Below are 19,428 nucleotides of genomic sequence, written 5' to 3' on the forward strand. Positions count from 1 at the left end.
GGTGATCCCAGTCGCGCTAATTAACCATGGTCAGCCTTATACAACTAGAGACATCACCCTAATCAACAAACAAATAACAGAATTTTTTTTTTAATCAAATGCAACCGTGTATGTTATTTACAACAACCAAAAATTATGTGTTACCAGTAAATCAGGTACTCGGTCTTTAGTTCCAAAATTCTGAACCACCTGAAGTAAATTTTCGCGTCATGAATGGTTAACACTAAATGCAGCAGGCATCCACCCTACTCACCTTTCACGAGGCTTTCAAGAATGACTAATATTCTCAGAATATCATTATGATTGCTGATTAAGATTTGCTCTTTTTATTTGATTTGGAGCCGTTATCCCCTTTCCGCTTTTTCCCATTCTTGTGACCATCATGCTTTCCATTTTTTTCCACTCTAGTTCTACTGGATTTCACACTAATAAGGCCACCTGAGGTTATCTTTCCACCATTTTTCAATGCATTCTCAAAATCACCTTCTCTGTCGACTATGGCATACTGTTGGAGAAGCTCAGGATTCAGCATACCCTCCATTTTGGTTTTCATCCCATCCTACAGTCAGTTCAGCACTCAGAAAACATAGAAAGAGACAACTAGATTAAACAAAGGAAAAAGAGAGCTAAAATAAATGGAGCATACCTCAACTTGTTTTGCTGCTTCATTGAGATCATCCTCCACAGAGATGTTGTGAGGTTCCAGCACTCTCTGAATAAAAAATTTGATCAGATCAACATTTCATGTCATCAATTAAAAATTCAAGGAAAAAATGGACAGAAAACAGTTCTTCAGAAAAAAGGTTGAAGAATACAGTATGGAAAATCTAGTTAATCAAAGCAAGTTGCCTTCAATCTGAATCTATATTCTCAGATAGATTCTTGATTCAATCCCACTGACACGCATCTTGATGATGTCTACTCAGTCATAGATACTAGTAATGCTACTCATATCGTGGTACCCAGTCAAGCTTTTGCTTCAGATGTTGCTTTACTATAGCACCGCATCCAACATCACCTTATTAATGACAGCTATATAATGTACCCAACATGTGACATGCATCTCTAAACATTATTCATTCTGGCACACAAGGTTTGGATTTCTCTAAGCTTACCTCTTTTAATCGGGGTAAAGTTGATTCAATCTCATTGGATGCAATACCATAAAGATATTTATGGAACTTCTTCATAACCTTTATGAAAAGAGACAGAATCTGCGTCCTTTCCAACTTCATTTGTTCCTGTAATAACAAATCAGTGGGAGAATGCTCAAGTACAAAATAAGTAAAAATTATATATATATATATATATATATATATATATATATATATATATATATATATATATATATATATAAAAGAACTTCACAGATCAACCACTGCCATTTGATAAATTATAGGAGCTGGAAATTTTTGGCATCCGAGCCTCAGACAAAAGAAGTAGATTCTTGAGCAATAAGCAGTTTGTAATCCACTTTTTCCAAAAGAAACATGATGCCCAAGGAGGTCCAAAAACTCCATATCCACTCTTGTGCACCCATGTGTGAGTGCAAGTGAGCACAACCATGTGCACATGCATTTACGTATGTGATAAATTATCTAATGGGTTAGTTGAGAATCAAACCTCCATGTATGTAATGTTCTGATGCTGGAAGCCAATGCATAGCAAAACAGAAGCCTGAACATATGACATCGTAATAGGAAGCTTCCCTTGAAAATATAGACGAGCAAGGATCTGAACAATGTCTAATATCTGGAACAAATGTAGCAAGAAAAGCACATAAACATCTTTTAATTACAAATTTGATGATAAAAGTGCTTGAAAAATCTTTCAACATTGTTAAATTAATATTAATTAATTATATTGCCAATAAAAGATCACTATCTTTCAAATAAGATATGTTTTACACCAATGAGATGGTGATAGTATTGGAGCATGAATGATTTCCAGGATTGTTCAACAATTCATTATTGAGCTTCATAAAAAAGGATAAAAGAATGGGAAGAATTAGAATTATTTCTTTCAAATATTTAACAGTAAAGAATTAGATAAGATAAATTATCTAGTTTCATTTCTCCCAAATATGTGTACTTACATAAATTAGAATGTATAAGTCCCAAACACACATTATACTAGAGAAACTTCAGGACTTGCATAACCATACATGAAAATCCAAAAATTCCCTTTAAGACTCAACCAGTATTTGAAGACACATGCCCATATGCATAGGATCAATAGACATTCTGTTAGCTTGGGGCCAGTGAACTTGATAATATAGGCAAAGCATTACTAGTCCACCAAAATACACAAACAAAACAGTTTGCAGTATCTTTATCCTATACAACGAAGAATATATTGCATTGAGAGGAAATATATACCATTTGCACAAGAAATAGCCTTATGCCTTGGTATACCAGATGACTTGTAAGAACACTCCCAAAAGTCATTAGGGAAACCCAAAAGGTTCAGGGCTTCAAGGCATTGTCAGCAAAGCATGGCCTTAAAATTATGGCACTTATTGCTTCAATAACAAATTGTGGAGAATACATGAAGCAATCATATCAATATCTTACCAAATGAAAATCAGCAAGATTTTCAGTATATACTCTGAGCCGTTCCATATCATATGGTGATAGATCAAATCTAAGTGACCTCAAAAATCCTTCTGGGGTGGATAATGCAGTTTCTACATCTGTATCCACATAGTTGATCTTGGGATCAAGGACACTAGAAGATTTGAAAGAGTAGGAATGAGCATAACTGATAACTAAAGAAAACCCTTGCTACTAGGTAAAGTTCCAATTCTAACCTCATAGCAAGCTTATATTCCATTGTCCGGAAACTAGATTCCAGCAACCTAGCAAACCTTAGCCTGAAATCTGAGGAGTTGAGAAATTAAGCTATGATACATGGATTAGATAGAAAAAAGGTGGGTGAGCAGCTGGGTTTTTGGTTGTGGGGGGGGGGGGGGGGTGGTGCCCAGGCGCACCACATTAAATGCAAAATAGGACTAACCTTGGTAAAATGGACCAAAAAATCCCCAATTATCTGATCCGCTGACTTCAATATCATCACTGTTTAATGGTTTCAGGACCATACATGTGTGCTTACCAGTTACAGTACTCTATTCAAAGGACAATGGGGGAAAATTAAATTAACTAGTTCTTCAATGCATAAATACATAAATAATATTTGTACAGTAATCTAAGAGAGAGCAATGAACAAGATAATATAAAGTAAGTTGCATTACTGGAATTTGGCCAATGTAGAATGGAGCAAATTTATGTTTCCTCCAAAAGCGAAACAGGTCCAAAGTAAGCCCAAAAGATACACCAAGGTAGTGGAGCTTTTCAGGTCGTCGTTCATGAAGATGTACTAGCAAATGTGGAAGGTCTGTCCTTGGTTTTATATTTTCTTCTAGCAAGGAAACCTGTGAGAATAATATGATAGAAGCAAATAAGTCCATACCAACATACAATGAAAGAGAATGTGGGAGTGCTGATGTATGAAAAACAAAGTCCCATACAAAATGATGGAAAGAAAGTGAAAATTATTTATGAAACAATTTATTCCAATAATCAATAGAAAAATTTATAGAAAACATTATTCTTCAAACAATTATGAAACCAAGGTTGGTTCTAAAAACATAATTCTTCAAACAATTATGAAATCATGCTTGGTTCTGTGAATGAACCTTCTCTGCAGCTTCTGTAACTCTAGTTTGGGGAGAGTCCACATTGGTTTCAAAATCCACTTCAGAAATAGGAGTAAACTGTCCTTCATAGTACCTATACACAGTTAAATTATAAACCCCTCTTTAAAAATTAGAAAAAATTAGAACCGTCACAGCATGACCAAAGTTAGCACAGTAAATACAATCTCTCTCTCCTGTACAGTGTAGCACTTATTATGTTGATTTGTCACATGTGTTGCACTCTTTGGAAGTCTCTTCACAGAACAAATAGTTGCAATTATATCCTCAAACTGATAAAATCATTTTTTGCATGGGTTTAAGGATATAGTAGTGTATCTTTAGCCTCAGCTTCATGAATCATCACTCATCAGTCAAGAATTTGCCTCTTGATTACAAAGATAATGCTCAGTTTTAATGCAAGTAAAATATCTTTCAACAATGGTTACATACTCGTGTGGAATTGCGAGTTACTGAAACCTGGCAAAGATTTAGAGCAAAATAAACATCTCAATACAATACCAACCACAGGCACTATTTCTAGAGGAAGCAATTGCTCCACATTCCAACATTGGCATAATGCCTTCATAGCACATTAAGTTTTGGGGCGCTTCCATTGCATCTGCCATAATCATCTAGATCCAACTAATCTTCTGTGCATTTAATAGCCCATGTACCTAAACAGGAGCAATCTTCAGGCTATAAAGTTGACACAATTGGACCATTATTTGAAAGTCGAGCATCCTTATTCTTGGTTTAACTGTACAATATGTCAAGTACAATAATGTCCACACTCAACAACCTAAGCTTTTAGAGGAAACTTCGTGTTTAGCATAATGAACCAAGAAAAATAACCGAAAAATATATTCATTGTTTGTTGAATTCAATCACATTTCTTCCATCGCCTCTTTTTACAAAGAATTAGTCTTCCCATAAATACCTTAACATCCTAACAAGGTCCGTTTCGACATCTAGTTTACTGACGAGGTTAGAAGTAAGTCAAAGATGCACATACCTTGTTAAAAGTTCCATTGCGGCAGAACCATAACCAAGCTGCATTAACCCCCCAGAAAGTATTACAATGCATGACAACGTTTAGATTTCAGAAAAAATAAATAAATAATTTGGAATGTATGGAATAAAGAACTACCTTCATGGCACTTGGATGGGTGGCAATGCGTACGATACAAGCACCCGAAAGGCTGGGGAAAACTGTGTCCCAGAATTGCTCACAGAATTTCCAAGGAATTTGATCACCAAATGGTTGATGGCCATCACTTAAACTTTTGACTGCAGATTTACGAGAAATCTGGCCTTCAAGACTGACCAGTCAATGAATTGACCAAGTGACATGACCATCAACATCATATATATAGTATTCTTGTAAAGGCTTCAGATTGCGAAGACTGCTTACTGTGATTCAAGAAAATAAATTAGCACAAAACTCAACATAAAAAGGTACATATCAAGTCTAAGAAAATGATATGAAGAGCCTGTCTATCTGGAATGCATGGACACAAGCTGATTGAAAATACCTAGTAAGATTTGAGGAAACAGAAAGTTCATAGGAATCAAAACAATGAGTTAAAGAAGAGAATAGAGCAAAGTAGAGGTTGAGTTAGAATCTTGGACTAGCATAGAGGGTATATTATATATTAGATGAAAATAAACATCATCATTGAGAAAGCAACAATAAGAGGAACTAATTTCTTTGGTTGAGGAAATTTACTATTAGATAATAAAATACAATAACAGTGGATTAAAAAAATAAAATTAATTGAAGAAATATAAGTTACAGTGTGTAGAAACCAAGTGGAAGAATGCAGGAAGGAGATTATGAAATGCAAATTTCAAGAATCACAATTCATAAAGGAGACAAATGATAATTTTGAATATTGATCATTGTACTCGATATATGACTATATTGTAGCAACAGATAGAAATATTTAAAACATGTCAGAAATATTTAAAACATGTCAGAAATATTTAAAACATGTCTTCAATAGGTTACCTGAATGACACATAAGATGTCAGGAAGTTTATTTTCTGACTCATCAACAGGGCCTGCATATACAAGATTAGAGGACACTTCTTGCACAACGACTAAATCAAATAAAATCAGCTCAAAGAGTGTATATACCAAGTAACACAAACAAATGATGTGCAGGAGCATCGGCCATTAGTTGTAAATCATTAGGAGAATTTTTATAGTGAGATGCAACATGTAAAGCCATCATTCGCTGCACAAATTAATATAGATGAGAATCAGTCAACCAGTTTGTATCACAATGCTGAACAATAATAATACTAGGAAAATATTGAATCATGAAGTATTTTACCTGCGAAAACAACTCACTGTCTTTGTGATAGGAAAAAAGCGTATCCCGATTAACATAATAGAGATCACACTCACTGGGTGGAGGTAATCTAATTCCAGAAAAGAATTGCATCAACAAGAATATAGAATATAGAAATGATTTTTATAGAGGGTCTTTATGGAGATGATGTAGGCTGTTTTCAGCTCCCACATCTTTAATGATTTAATACCAACCTTCTGATACTAGGTATGGAATTTGTAACATCCTAGCAAAGTAAAGCATTAAGCCAGGATTCAATTGGATCAGCAGAAGCATATCTGATAGACTCGTTAAGCTCTATCTTTTTGAAAAGACAACCTGCAGGCAACACAATGGTGAACTCATAAAATCTTTCAAACAAATCATCTATACATGTAAAAACAAGTTGTCAGATACCAAGTATTGTAAAAGAAAATAACTCTTAGTGGTGTGCAATCCATGGATTATAAAAAGAAGCAAAAAGAACATTCAAACAATAGTTCATTCTAGATAATTTTTATTAGGCCTTGCATTAGCCTAAACATATAGTTCAATGATGGATTAGTTATCTTATTCATTCTAAATTACTGAACTCTTTGTCACCAATTTCATTTGAGGAGATTGAGCAAATAAGAAGGCCAAATAAATTAGCCTGATTGACTAGATGTCTAGACTCTAGGAAACAAAATAATATTCCTCATATTTCTGGAGTGAGGTTGTAAGTTATATTCTCAAGTAAGTTGCAATTAGGTTGAAGTTAAGCATTCAGATCAAAGGAATTTAGCATTTGCCCATAACATTCAACATATACACGGGTTCCACAAAAAACAAAGTTGATCTTATAACAAGCAATATGCTCATCAGAGTGACTAGTGACTACCCACTAAGATAAAATAATATTAACAGAAGGTTTCTTGCATACTATTGACTCATAGCTACAAAAGCCATGTGAAGATCAGATATACCAGAAAGAGAACCCTCCACATTCTTGGCAGTCATGTGGCTTTGTTCTTCCAGTTGCTGCATAAGTTTTAGCGACAAAGAACGACCAGTGCCTTCATAGCTTGAAATGGGAAAAACCATACAGTAACAGTATACGAGTATGTAGATACTTGAACAAGAACTAGAACTAGACTCCTAAACTCAAGTAGTGCATTAAGCATGCAGGTTGATTGTTTATTGTGAAAAATGAAACTCCCAATGCAAGTCAATAACATACCCATTCACAGTAGATGAAAGGAAGACCAAGTATGGACCCAGCAGGGACTTCACAACTGGCAATGGAATGGCAGCAGCCTCATCAACTACCAGTAGTTCCACTTGGGAGAGCTTTTCATGTTCATGTGGCTGTATGTACTGTAAGAAACAACACAGAAACATAAATAATCAAGCACATGACCTATAGCTGTGCTCATGCACCAACAAACAAGACACTGACAAGAACACATCACTTTGCATGAAACATCCATTTAAATCTCCTAACCTGAATCGTTTGTCTGTGCTGTTTATAGATATTGATCCGCACAGTTGCTTTCTTGAACTCAGGATTTGTACTTTTCACAATATCATAATCAATATGTTCCTGTAAAAGAAGGCTGCAATATAAGCTTATAATAAATAATAGCTAATTAACATTTTTACAGCAGTGCAAATTTAAACAAATAGATAAAATAAAACAAGAGGCAAAAAAGGCAGTTAGTCAAGCAAGAGCACATGCCTTTGAAAAGTTATATGAGAAACTTGGAACTAAAGAAGGGGAGAAAGATATTTATAGATTAGCAAGGAGGAGAGAAAGGAAATGTCAAGATCTCAATCAAGTTAGGTGCATTAAGGATAAAGAAGGAAAAGTGTTGGTAAAAGATGAGGACATTAAAGAAAGATGGATAAATTATTTTAATGATCTCTTTAATAATAGTCAAAATGGTAATAGCGTGAATATAGATTACAGAACAATAGAAAAGAATGTGAATTATACTAGAAGGATTAGATCTTTAGAAGTAAAGGAAGCACTTAAGAGAATGAAAGTGGGTAAAGCATGTGGACCCGATGAAATACCAATTGAAGTGTGGAAGTATTTGGGAGATATGGGAGTGGCATGGTTAACTAAATTATTTAATAAGATTCTAAACTCAAAGAAAATGCCTGATGAATGGAGGAAGAGTATTTTAGTACCTAATTTTAAAAATAAGGGAGACATACAGAATTGCTCAAACTATAGGGGAATTAAACTCATGAGCCATACTATGAAGTTGTGGGAGAGAGTTGTGGAGCATCGACTACGTCATGATACTTTTATCTCTCTCAATCAATTTGGTTTCATGCCCGGTCGTTCAACTATGGAAGCGATCTTTCTCATTAGAAGCTTGATGGAGAAATATAGAGATGTGAAGAAAGATCTACACATGGTTTTTATTGATTTGGAGAAGGTTTATGATAGTGTTCCAAGAGAGGTCTTATGGAATGTGTTAGAACAAAAGAGGGTATCTATTAGGTACATACAAGTATTGAAAGATATGTATGAAGGAGCAACTACTATTGTGCGCACAGTGGGAGGGGACACGAGAGATTTTCCGATCTCAATTGGATTACACCAAGGATCAGCCATAAGCCCTTACCTTTTTACATTAGTTTTAGATGAACTGACGAAACATATACAAGAGAGTATTCCTTGGTGCGTGATGTTTGCGGATGATATTGTTCTGATAGATGAGACATGAGAAGGAGTCAATAGAAAGCTAGAACTTTGGAGAAGTACTCTAGAGTCAAAGGGTTTTAAGTTAAGTAGAACGAAGACAGAATACATGCATTGCAAGTTCAGTGAAGGCCAAACTGGTGATAGGGAAGGAGTTAATTTGAATGGAGTGATACTACCCCAAAGTAATCACTTTAAATATCTAGGCTTAGTCCTTCAAGTAGATGGGGGATGTGAGGAGGATGTTAGTCATAGGATTAAAGCCGGATGGTTGAAGTGGATACGTGCCACGGTTGTTTTATGTGATCGTCAGATTCCCAATAAATTGAAAGGAAAATTTTACCGTACAGCCATACGACCGGCTATGTTATATGGTAGTGAGTGTTGGGCACTGAAAGAGTCGTATGCATCTAAGATAAGAGTTGCAGAGATGAGAATGTTAAGGTGGATGAGTGGCCATACTAGACTAGATAAAGTCTGTAATGAGAGAATTAGAGAAAAGGTAGGAGTGGTGCCAATTGAAAATAAGTTGAGAGAAGGGAGATTGAGGTGGTTTGGTCATGTGAAGCATAGACATACGGAGGCTCCAGCTAGACAAGTAGAGCACATTAGGTTAGAGGATAGAAAGAAAAAAAGGGGTAGACCTAAATTGACTTGGAGGAGAGTAGTACAACATGACCTAGAAGTATTACACATTTCTGAAGATTTAACCCAAAATCGTTCAGAGTGGAGAAAGCGAATTCATATAGCCAACCCCAAATTTTTGGGATAAAGGCTTAGTTGAGTTGAGTTGAGTTGTAGATAAAATAAAACAAATGGGAAACTCATCTAAAACAGGAAAGGCATACATTAAAAGAAAAAGGTTTTCGAACAAAATACCTGAAACAAAATCTGGATATTCATAGCACAAAACAGATGGTTAAAACTAAATGTTATTTCCTTCAAAGAAAAAGCTAAATGTTATTTACTTAAAAAGAAAAAGAAAAAAAAAAGGAAGCTAAGTGTTATAACTTTTTTGTTGAACTTATATAGGCTGAGCTTGTCAGCCCACAAGACTGCAACATGGACTCCATATTTTCTTCATAGATCATAATATATGTTGTCAGATCAAAGAATAATCATAGCATGACCGACTGGTATGCTATCTCACAATGTTGTGAAATTCATAATTTATATTGCTTAATTCACATATGTTAAAGTAACCAGGAAATATATAAATGGCTATAACATATTGCTAGTTTCAGACCACATACAACTAGAAAAGTAGAACAGTAAAAATTGCAAAAAAAAAAAAAGAAAAAAAAAAGCATGATGAATAATATAACCAAGGGAACACTTCATTCCTTCCAGCAAGAGAGGAGAAAAAAATTGTACCTTATATTCAAGTGCATCAAAACCCTTGCAGATGAACTCAAACAAAGTTTTCAAGTTTTCAGGGCTGGGTGCGGTTACAAATATATTTGAATACCTGTAAAGGTGATTTTTCTCATTGGAATAACAAATCAAGGAAGCAAAAAACATAAATTCACACACACTCACATGCATACATGCAATACATATGAAAAGTGTAGAATTTAATAATTCACATTACCCAGCTGCAATAGCTCCAGTAACTGCTAAACCAAGTGCAGCAGATTTTCCACGGCCACGAGCAGCAAGTAAAGCAAGTGTACTACGTAGTGTCTTATCCAAAATTGCATCAAGAAATGTGATGACAGCTTTTCCCTGTTCAAAGGTCGAAAGTTTTTACATGCCGCTAAAGCCATTTTAAGTGTCAGTCACATCAGTTAAAAAATAGAATGAAAATCAAGATACATGCCAAGCATTCTCTACCTGATCTAGCGTGCAACACTTTTTTATTAGAGGACCAACGGGAAAATCATCATGCAGTTGATCCTTCAAATTCTTCAGGTCTCGTTCTGCTTCTGAAAGACCTTCAGAGTCCTTTAATCCAAGAGGGAGAAAAGAAAAGGTTTTGTAAAAGTTGAATACTTTGTGCATCAATTAATGATATCAGCTAATCATAATAAGAAAATCTCACTAGAAAAGATCGAACAAAACAAAAGCTTCATTAAAATTTTTTGCCACGATGCTATGATAAAGCAAAAACTGCAATTAACAAGAAACAACACATAGTGAAAACATTTTGAAACATTTCCACATCATAAATTTCATGTCTGCAATGCTAAAATTGTCAAAAAGAACTATTACCTCTTTAACTGGAACTGAAGTAATTGACCGTATATGAGATGAAATTGGTAAAATATTCAGCTCATCATCCATAACCACACATGCTTTGCATGAAGCAAGTGAAAGTAGGAAACGCTCATTAAAGCGCCCAGCAGCCTCAGAATGGGATTCAGTACGAAACCTCTCATGGACATCCTGCAATAAGCAAACTTTCAATAAAAGCTTTATGCTTATGGTTCAAGCAAATATTGAAGTATGAAGACGAGGCTGTCTCATGAATCTTATCACAAAATTGTAACACTTATAATGGTCACAGGATTAAATAATATCATCACTAGTAAAATTGTAAGAGACATGCATTCTTCAACTGTCAACTAATGATATTGTAAGGAATGAACTGCCACCAACATAGTTATCATATTTCAAGCACGCTCAACTGCTGAAACTACTCATCAACAGTGCCATAAGCCCATATCGTACCAAGCATAATATGTTAAGGGATCAGTATAAACTTTAAATATAGACTTGCAAATCAAGAAGGAAATTTTATCTAAGAAGTCAATTATGTGCAGCAGAAAAACATTCCACAGGATGCTTAATTCATTGAGAGTTTCCTTTCAGTATTTCTCCCTTTTTTACAGTTCAGATTTTTGAGGTATCATCCAAAGACAACATTTCAAAGTATTTTAGGTAAAATAAATAAAAAATAGACCTAAAAAAATAAGAGTCGAAATTATAAATGTAAGGCCACATATATGCACAAACCTGTTGAGGAAGGAAAATAAATTATAGTGTTTACTGTAATAAAAATTGGTCATTTGATTCAAAAACTTTGTCACCATTAAAACATCCTTCACAGACATTATTGAAATTCAAGAGATAAGCTAGGCATGAGAGCACAAATGCAACAGATACGATCAACCAAATTGACAAAAAAATAATGCCATATTGCTTACACAGAATATATTTGAAGTATTTAGACCCTGTTAATACACACAATACATATAATTTAGACCTCAGTTAAACAAGTGCATACACAACACGAATGCACTTAAAATTTTACCTTTTTGATGCATTGATAGGAAGAGACTTAATATGAATGCAGTTGTTGAAGCCTTTTATTTACCAAATTCAATTGCTACACAATTCAACTTATGTACTCAGTGAGCCAACCAGAATATAACTCTTCAAGTCTCTATAGGTTTGTTTATAAATGAAGCACATGGGCGTCTTCTCCATATATCACTTGGTTATTACTTTACCAAAATCAACACCTTCAGAATGCAATTGATGCATACAATCAACTAACCAGACCATTAAATCTCGAGTCTTGACAGGTCTGTAAATGTTTTCATCAACTTTGCAACCAATATCACTTGACCAAAAAACATCTAACTCCTTGTGTCATATTGATAATGGAGCATCCTCAATAAGCATATGCACATTTCAGCATATGTTTAAATGACAAATCTAAACATAATTTCCAGAGATGATAACTCCATCTAACACCAAACAACTTAAGATTTTAGAGAAAATCATGATCTCTAGAAAAAGTATAATATAACTCATAAAATCTTAAAGGAATGCATAAAACTGTTTTAAATAGAAATATCTCGTGTCAAGTAGTAAAATGTTTGTTATAGCATCCTGCTCATAAAGGCCAAACTAAAAAGCTATTTAGCTACAGGCGATATGAATTTATACCATGACCATGGTGTAAAGACTGGTCAATGAGGAGAGAGACCGTAACAGCAAGACAATCAATCCACCACCTTCTACTGTCTCTATTGTTCTAGCCAAGAGATTTGGAGTCAAAGCCTCAAAGTCCTACCATAAAGGAAACATTATCAACATAATCAAAGTGGAAGAGACCACAATAAACAGTCGTTAAGAGATATTTGCAGTTGCAAAAGCTAGTAAAAGGCAAATGGAAGAGTCACCAGCAATATGCACATTCCAAAAGTATTCCCAAGTATTCTTTCAGAATCCTTGTACAAGCAATACGTTGGTCCTCCGGTTTCAACAAAAAGTGAGAAAGGATCAACTTTCTCAGGATCCAACAGTCCCCTCTGCATTAGCTTTTTTATCTGTTTCGCTCTCTTTTTCTTGTGACTGCATAACCATAATCAACCCAAACATCATTCATGATTACATTAAGCAGTTAATTTCAAAACTAAGACTACTATATCATGAACATTGCTACAACTAAAACATTCAAAACTTTAGCACCAAAATGAATATCCCTCCAAGACCCTGCTCGAAAACATAAAAAATGAAATTATAAAGATAAAGAAGAAACCTGCAAGGTTCAAGCTTGTCTTTATAGCACCATAAGACAGTTGGCCTGGATTTGACCACTGCCTTGCTTAGCATATAGTGAAGATTAACAATCTGCATAAAATAAAAACTTTAGCAAGTAAATAAACTTCCATAACCCAATTGGAATCCACATTTCTAAATCCCTAAAAATTTTAAATACAAAAACCAAATTCCAAGCTCCATCATTTGGCAGACTTGGAACAGGTAGGAAATGAGGAATAGTATAAAAGAATGGATTGCCTGGTCGCGCGACTTGTCACCGATGATGAGGAACATAGAACGGTGCCGTAATTTGACGCCATTTTCAATGAGAGTTCTGATACGCTCGTCCACCTTCTTTCTCATTTTATTCCTCCTTTTCTCTTCACCTCGAGAAGTAAGCAAAGTGAAGCTTAAGCTTTGGCCTTATCGATTAATTATGATATTGTGCTTCTGCAGATTTTGAGTTTTGAGCTTAAGATTACTCTGCTTCTGTTACGCTCCACTCTCTGTGTTTTTAGGGCTTATGCGAGGGTTTTATAAGATAGCGGTTAAATTCGACCATTGAACGCATGCTGGGGTAGACGTTTAGTCTATGAACGGGTTCTACTTGAACCGCATCTGTTTGACGTATGAATGGCAATAGGCCGGGCCGGGTTCGTCCACCGTTCTTGCCCCGCAGGAGATGGAAGGCGGGACGAAGACTTTCTTACGAGCATGGCAAGTGAGTTTATTTTTTAATTTAATTTATTATTATATAATATAAATTTATTATATATTTATTAAAATTATAATATTTAAATACATAAAAATAATTTTTATAAAAAATAATAATATATTATTATCAATGTGAATTACAGAAATTCGTTCCATACAATATCAAAATCAAGATGAAGTAAAAAAAAATTGTTCGAATTCAAAAGAAATTAAATCGAATTGGGAATAATTACAATCTCTAATTTGCTTAAGCCCCGAAGAGGTGACATATTTAGATTTTTTAATAATAAATATATATTTAGTTTGTATAACTTATTTATGAAAATATATTATATTAGAATGATCCAATAAATTAATTAGCTTGTCACATTTATAAGTTATATCTACTATTTATAGGTCTATATCTTTATTAAAACTTGATCTATTATTATTATTAAGTAGGATTAAGTCTTACATAAATATAATTTCAAATTTAAATAATTTAAATTAATATTAACAAATTGAGTTTTATATAAATTTTTAATAGATGAAACAAAAAATCCAAACTAATGATGATAGTACACATGTCATGCTCCTATAGAAAATGGGTAATTTCCATGTGCCTAGATATATAAAACAAGTGAAAAGCTTATTGAATTGTAAATTATCATCCAACTTCATATTACAAAGAAACTACTAAACATATATATTAAGCACAAGGATAAATTACACCAAATTAGAAAAATAGATAAGGCATAATGCACCTATATATTATAGCTGTAAGTAACACTTAAAACTCTTATTCATCTCAAATATACTTCCTAGCCATGAGGCGAATAGCATTTTTCTTATGCACGGTGAGGCCTGGTTGCACTTCCATGTCCAAGTCTTCATTGCTCATTCCAATAGGCAATTCCCAGTCAAATGTGTAAAGTAAATTAGCAAGAGCTAACTCCACAGTTGTCAGGCCCATAAGCATACCAGGACACATTCTTCTGCCAGCTCCAAATGGGATTGGCTCAAAATTTTGCCCTTTCAAATCAATAGATTTGTTGATGAATCTCTCAGGACAAAACTCTTCTGGGTTTTCCCAAACTTCAGGGTCTCTTCCAATTGCCCATACATTCACATGAACTACAGTTTTGGGAGGTATCTGGAAACCATCTAAATTGCAATGCTGAGATGTTTCTCTTGGGATTATGGGAATTGTAGGTTGTAATCTCATTGTCTCCTTCACCACTGCTTTCAGATAAGATAGTTTTTGGATTTCATCTTCATTTATAAAACCTTTCTTTCCTGCAATACGCCTGACTTCTTCTTGAGCTTTCTTCATTTTTATCGGATTCTTCATCAGGAATGTCATGGCCCAAATCACAGCAGCTGCAATAGTGTTTGTTCCACCAGAAAATATATCCTGTAACATGGGGTGAAAAGATAGAATTATCAATGAGTGCTAGGAAGCATATGAGAAAATTATAATACAAAAGTTTACCTCGAAATTAATTAATTGGGAAAAGCTTATTAATTACATCCATAAATCGTATAATTTTCTCATTTTATTAATGATAAGTGAACAAATTGTTAAATTTGAGTTATTATAAAGTGAAAAAAACCTCAAAAATAAGGAAAACTTTAATCAATAAATTCATTGAAAAATCCAAAAAATTGTGTTTGTTGGTTATAAAAAAGAAAAGAAAAGAAATGTAAGATAAATTATTTTTGTGTTAAAATGATATATTAGAAAAAAAAAAGAATAAAAAGTAATGTAATAACAACCATTAGCATTGCTTTGATGTGATTGAAGGTGACATGAACTTTAAGAGAAGGATCATTCTGAATTTGAAGCAAGATATCGAGAATGTCTTCTTGATGATCATGAAGCTTTGATCTACGAGAATCAAGGTGTTCTTGAATCATCTTATCATAAAAATTGTCAAATTTTTGGAAATTTTTTTCCAAGCGATGGATCAATCCGGTAAATTTATCAACAAAACCCATGAAAGGAAAATAGTCTGAAACAAAGATACTTGCGAAAAGGGTTTCAAATTCCCTAAGTAAAGCTTGAAATCTAGTACTTTCTTCACTCCCCTCTTCCTTGTACCCCTGCCCAAAAGTAACCTTACAAATTATAATTCTTGTAAGGGACACCACAGCCTCAGTCAAATCTACAGGTTTGGAAGCAACAACTGAATTCGAGATCTTTCCAAGCATATGGGAAACCTCAGACTCTCTAATGGGACGGAAACTTCTCACTCTATTAGAGTTGAAGAGATGAATTACACATATCTTCCTTATCTCTTTCCAATAAGAACCATAAGGTGCAAAGGCTAAGTCTAAGCCATTGTAGGACAACTTCTGCTGGCTAAGCGTGGAAGGCCTACCGCAAAATAAAAGATCATGGGTTTTCATTATTTCTTTAGCTATTTTGGCTGAGGAAACCACTAGGATTGGTACAAAACCTATACGCAAGGACATTAGAGGTCCGTACTTCTGAGAAAGTTTCCATAGGTAGAGATAAAAGGATGAGTTATCAACTTGATGTAAGTTGCCTATGAAGGGAAGCCCTCGGGGGCCTGGTGGCAAATGAATATTTGTTCTAGTTTTGTGATTTCGGAGAAGAAACAAGAGGAAGATAGGAAGAACTAATGCAAGGAAGATAAAAGAAACCATGATCATGTGTTTGAGTTATAACCTCTCCTTCCTCTTCACAAGTGAGGAAAAAAAGAAAGACTCTGTTTATGAACTCAATAACCCAAGATCATACCCAAAACTCTCGAACAGTCATGAGCTGCTGTTTCTACGCATCTCTCACTTCATGCGTTAAGGTTGGATATTTATAACCTTGAAATTTTTGTTTTGACATAGGCACCGCAATAAGTTTTTAAGTTAGCTTTTTAGTATTTTAATTAATTGAATATAATTCAGTGCATAATTTATAATAGCATTTAAAAATTAAAATAGTGATTCATAAAAAATTACTATTTTAACTTTTAAAAGTTATAAAAGTATTTTAATTAAAATCTAAAAAGATAATATAATTATTTTTATATTTAACAGCTCTAACAGTCATTTCTATAGAACACTTTTACTTTAAATCATTATATAAATAATTAATTATTAAAAATTAATATTTAACGATTAACGTTAATAAAATAGTTGATAACTACTAAAAATAGTTAAAGACAACCAGAATAATTAATATTTCTGAACCAACGAACAGTGATAAAAGAGCTATCAATTCATTGGTAGTAGATTTTTTATTTTCTTTTTTTTTAAATGATTGGATTTAATTTTATTAAAATTGTGACTTAATTTGATATAATAATACAACTATTTCACTTGTGATTAAAAGCTGCGTGTTTATGATATTATCACAACCTTTTAAAAATTAAAGATGAATCCATCAATCATTCTCAAAAATATTTCGTGCATCGAGCCATTCTTTTCAATAAAAATATAAGAGAAGCTTTGCACGGGTTTCTGGCGCCTTCAAGCACTAGAATCCTTAGTTCAAGGTTCTCACGATATCACTAAGATGAAAAAAAAAACTTTAATGTATAAAATCAAATTAATCAAAACTGTAAATATATATAAAAAGGCATAAATTATATAATCAATACCTTAATTTAGAAATATATATAATAAAATATCTCAAGTTTAATTTGTAACACAAAACCATTTAATTATTAATTTAAAATAACATAATCCATGTCGCTTTTAGAAAATTGTTTTTAGATTATTTTTACTGATATGGACTATGTGGCACTTATTAAATTAAAAAATTATATATTTTTTTATTAATTTAACACTTATTAAAAATAATTTTAATTAATTAAAAATTATAATTAATTTCTCTCAAAATTTTCTCCCCTCTCTACCCATAAACTCAACAATCCAAATTGTATAATTAAATATTTCAGTATTTATAAACTTATTTACCTAAAATTATTAATTTATAAAAATATAACTATTTTTAATTTGATAAATATTACGTTTAGGAATGGGGAAGGGGCTAAGGGAGGGTGAGTGGATGATTGGGTGGGGGCCACTTCTTTGTATGTTATATGTGTATTTAAAAAAAAATATTTTAGTTGTTAGCCCCTCTAGAAATTTTCAAAAATTTTTTAATAGGTATATTAAATTTTAATTTTTTATTAATTAAATTTTTAAATTTTTAATTAGTTTTTCTAAATATTTAAAAAAAAATTAAAATAAGTATAATAATTTTCTTAATTGGCCCTCTTAAATTTTTTATTGACTCCGAATAATTTATAATTTACATACTATGATTTAAATTATTTAAATTGAAATATTAAAATTACTTAATTTTCATTAAATAAATAAATAATTTAAATAAAAATTAATTACTCAAACTTTTAAATCTACAAAATAAAATTTGATTGGTAGTTATTATTTGATAATTAAATTTAAGCCAAACTAATATTTTCTTGTCACATAATTTAAAATTAAATGGAATTCTCATTTTACATATATATTCTTTCTCGTTTATTTTTTTATTTATTTTATTGAAATTAAAAATTATTTTATTTATATTTATATATATTTATACAAGTCACAACTTTTATATGAATTTTAGATAAATGAATTTAAATATAGATTTATTTTTTAATTGATATATTTATTTAATTATTTTATGAATTTTTAATTTTTTTATATCTCTTTAATTTTAATTATTTTTTTAATCTTAAACTATTATACCATACAATCTATTTATTTAGCATTTATATTTATTTTTTTATTTTGAGATTTGTGAATTTTATGCAAGAATTTAATAAAATACTTTAATATTGATTATTTCTATTTTTTAAATCATATAATTTGTATTATAAAGTTATATAATGATTAATATTTATATTTATTATATAAATTTTATTATAATTTTTTAATTGAAAATTATATATATATATATATATATATTGTATTATGATGGGCTCTTAAATAAAAATTTTCTGACTCTACCCCTTACCCGTCAATATAAATAACCCAAAAAGCGATTATCAATAGCCATGTGATATTTTATACCACTTTAATTAAAAATTAATAAATTTTATATTATAAATTAATATTTAAATATTTTACCGCTAATGTATTTAAAAAAAAAAAAAAAAAGCAGTGAGTTTGTTAACTTAAAAAAGATTGTTCCCCACCAAACCGACCAAACTGACGAATCCCAACCCGATATGTCTTTGGCTTTGTTTGTTTTCAATTAAAGAGTAAGGCTGCACAGTGTTTGATTGACCAGTTAGAGAAGAGTTTCTTAAAATCCCATACAAATTCAATATAATCAAATCAAATCACCAAACCTACCAAACTGACGAATCCCAACGCGATACGTCTTTGGCTTTGTTTGTTTTCAATTATTGAAGTGGACGAATCCCATACAAATTCAATTGTTTGTTTTCAATTGTTTTCAATTATTGTTTATTTTTAATTATTAAAGTGGACGATAAGGCTTTGTTACTTTCTGGATATGTAAAAAATTTATAAAAATTATATTTATATTT

The 19,428-nt window shown here is 32.4% G+C and overlaps 1 protein-coding gene and 1 pseudogene across 1 annotated transcript; both read right to left on the minus strand.

Moving 5' to 3' along the window:
• Window positions 1-59: 59 nt before the first annotated feature.
• LOC110632619 (RNA cytidine acetyltransferase 1-like) lies at window positions 60-13,888 on the minus strand (annotated as a pseudogene).
• Window positions 13,889-14,533: 645 nt separating this feature from the next.
• On the minus strand, window positions 14,534-16,722 carry LOC131181590 (5-OH-xanthotoxin synthase-like). The gene is made up of 2 exons (XM_058150377.1): window positions 15,680-16,722; window positions 14,534-15,317 (listed from the first exon to the last, which is right to left on the minus strand). Exons 1-2 carry the CDS (start codon window positions 16,577-16,579, stop codon window positions 14,712-14,714), a joined length of 1,506 nt encoding a protein of 501 aa, XP_058006360.1. The 5' UTR covers window positions 16,580-16,722; the 3' UTR covers window positions 14,534-14,711.
• Between the last annotated feature and the right edge of the window lie 2,706 nt (window positions 16,723-19,428).

The sequence above is a fragment of the Hevea brasiliensis genome, chromosome 7, assembly GCF_030052815.1.
Source record: "Hevea brasiliensis isolate MT/VB/25A 57/8 chromosome 7, ASM3005281v1, whole genome shotgun sequence".
In the NCBI taxonomy this organism is placed as follows: Eukaryota; Viridiplantae; Streptophyta; class Magnoliopsida; order Malpighiales; family Euphorbiaceae; genus Hevea; species Hevea brasiliensis.

Bases quoted from the DNA above. Each gene is read 5' to 3' on its own strand.
- LOC131181590 (XM_058150377.1), bottom strand. From the start codon at position 16,579: ATGATCATGGTTTCTTTTATCTTCCTTGCATTAGTTCTTCCTATCTTC. The intron at 15,318-15,679 runs GTTGTTATTACA...CCCATGTTACAG, and splicing joins ACATCAAAGCAATGCTAATG to GATATATTTTCTGGTGGAAC.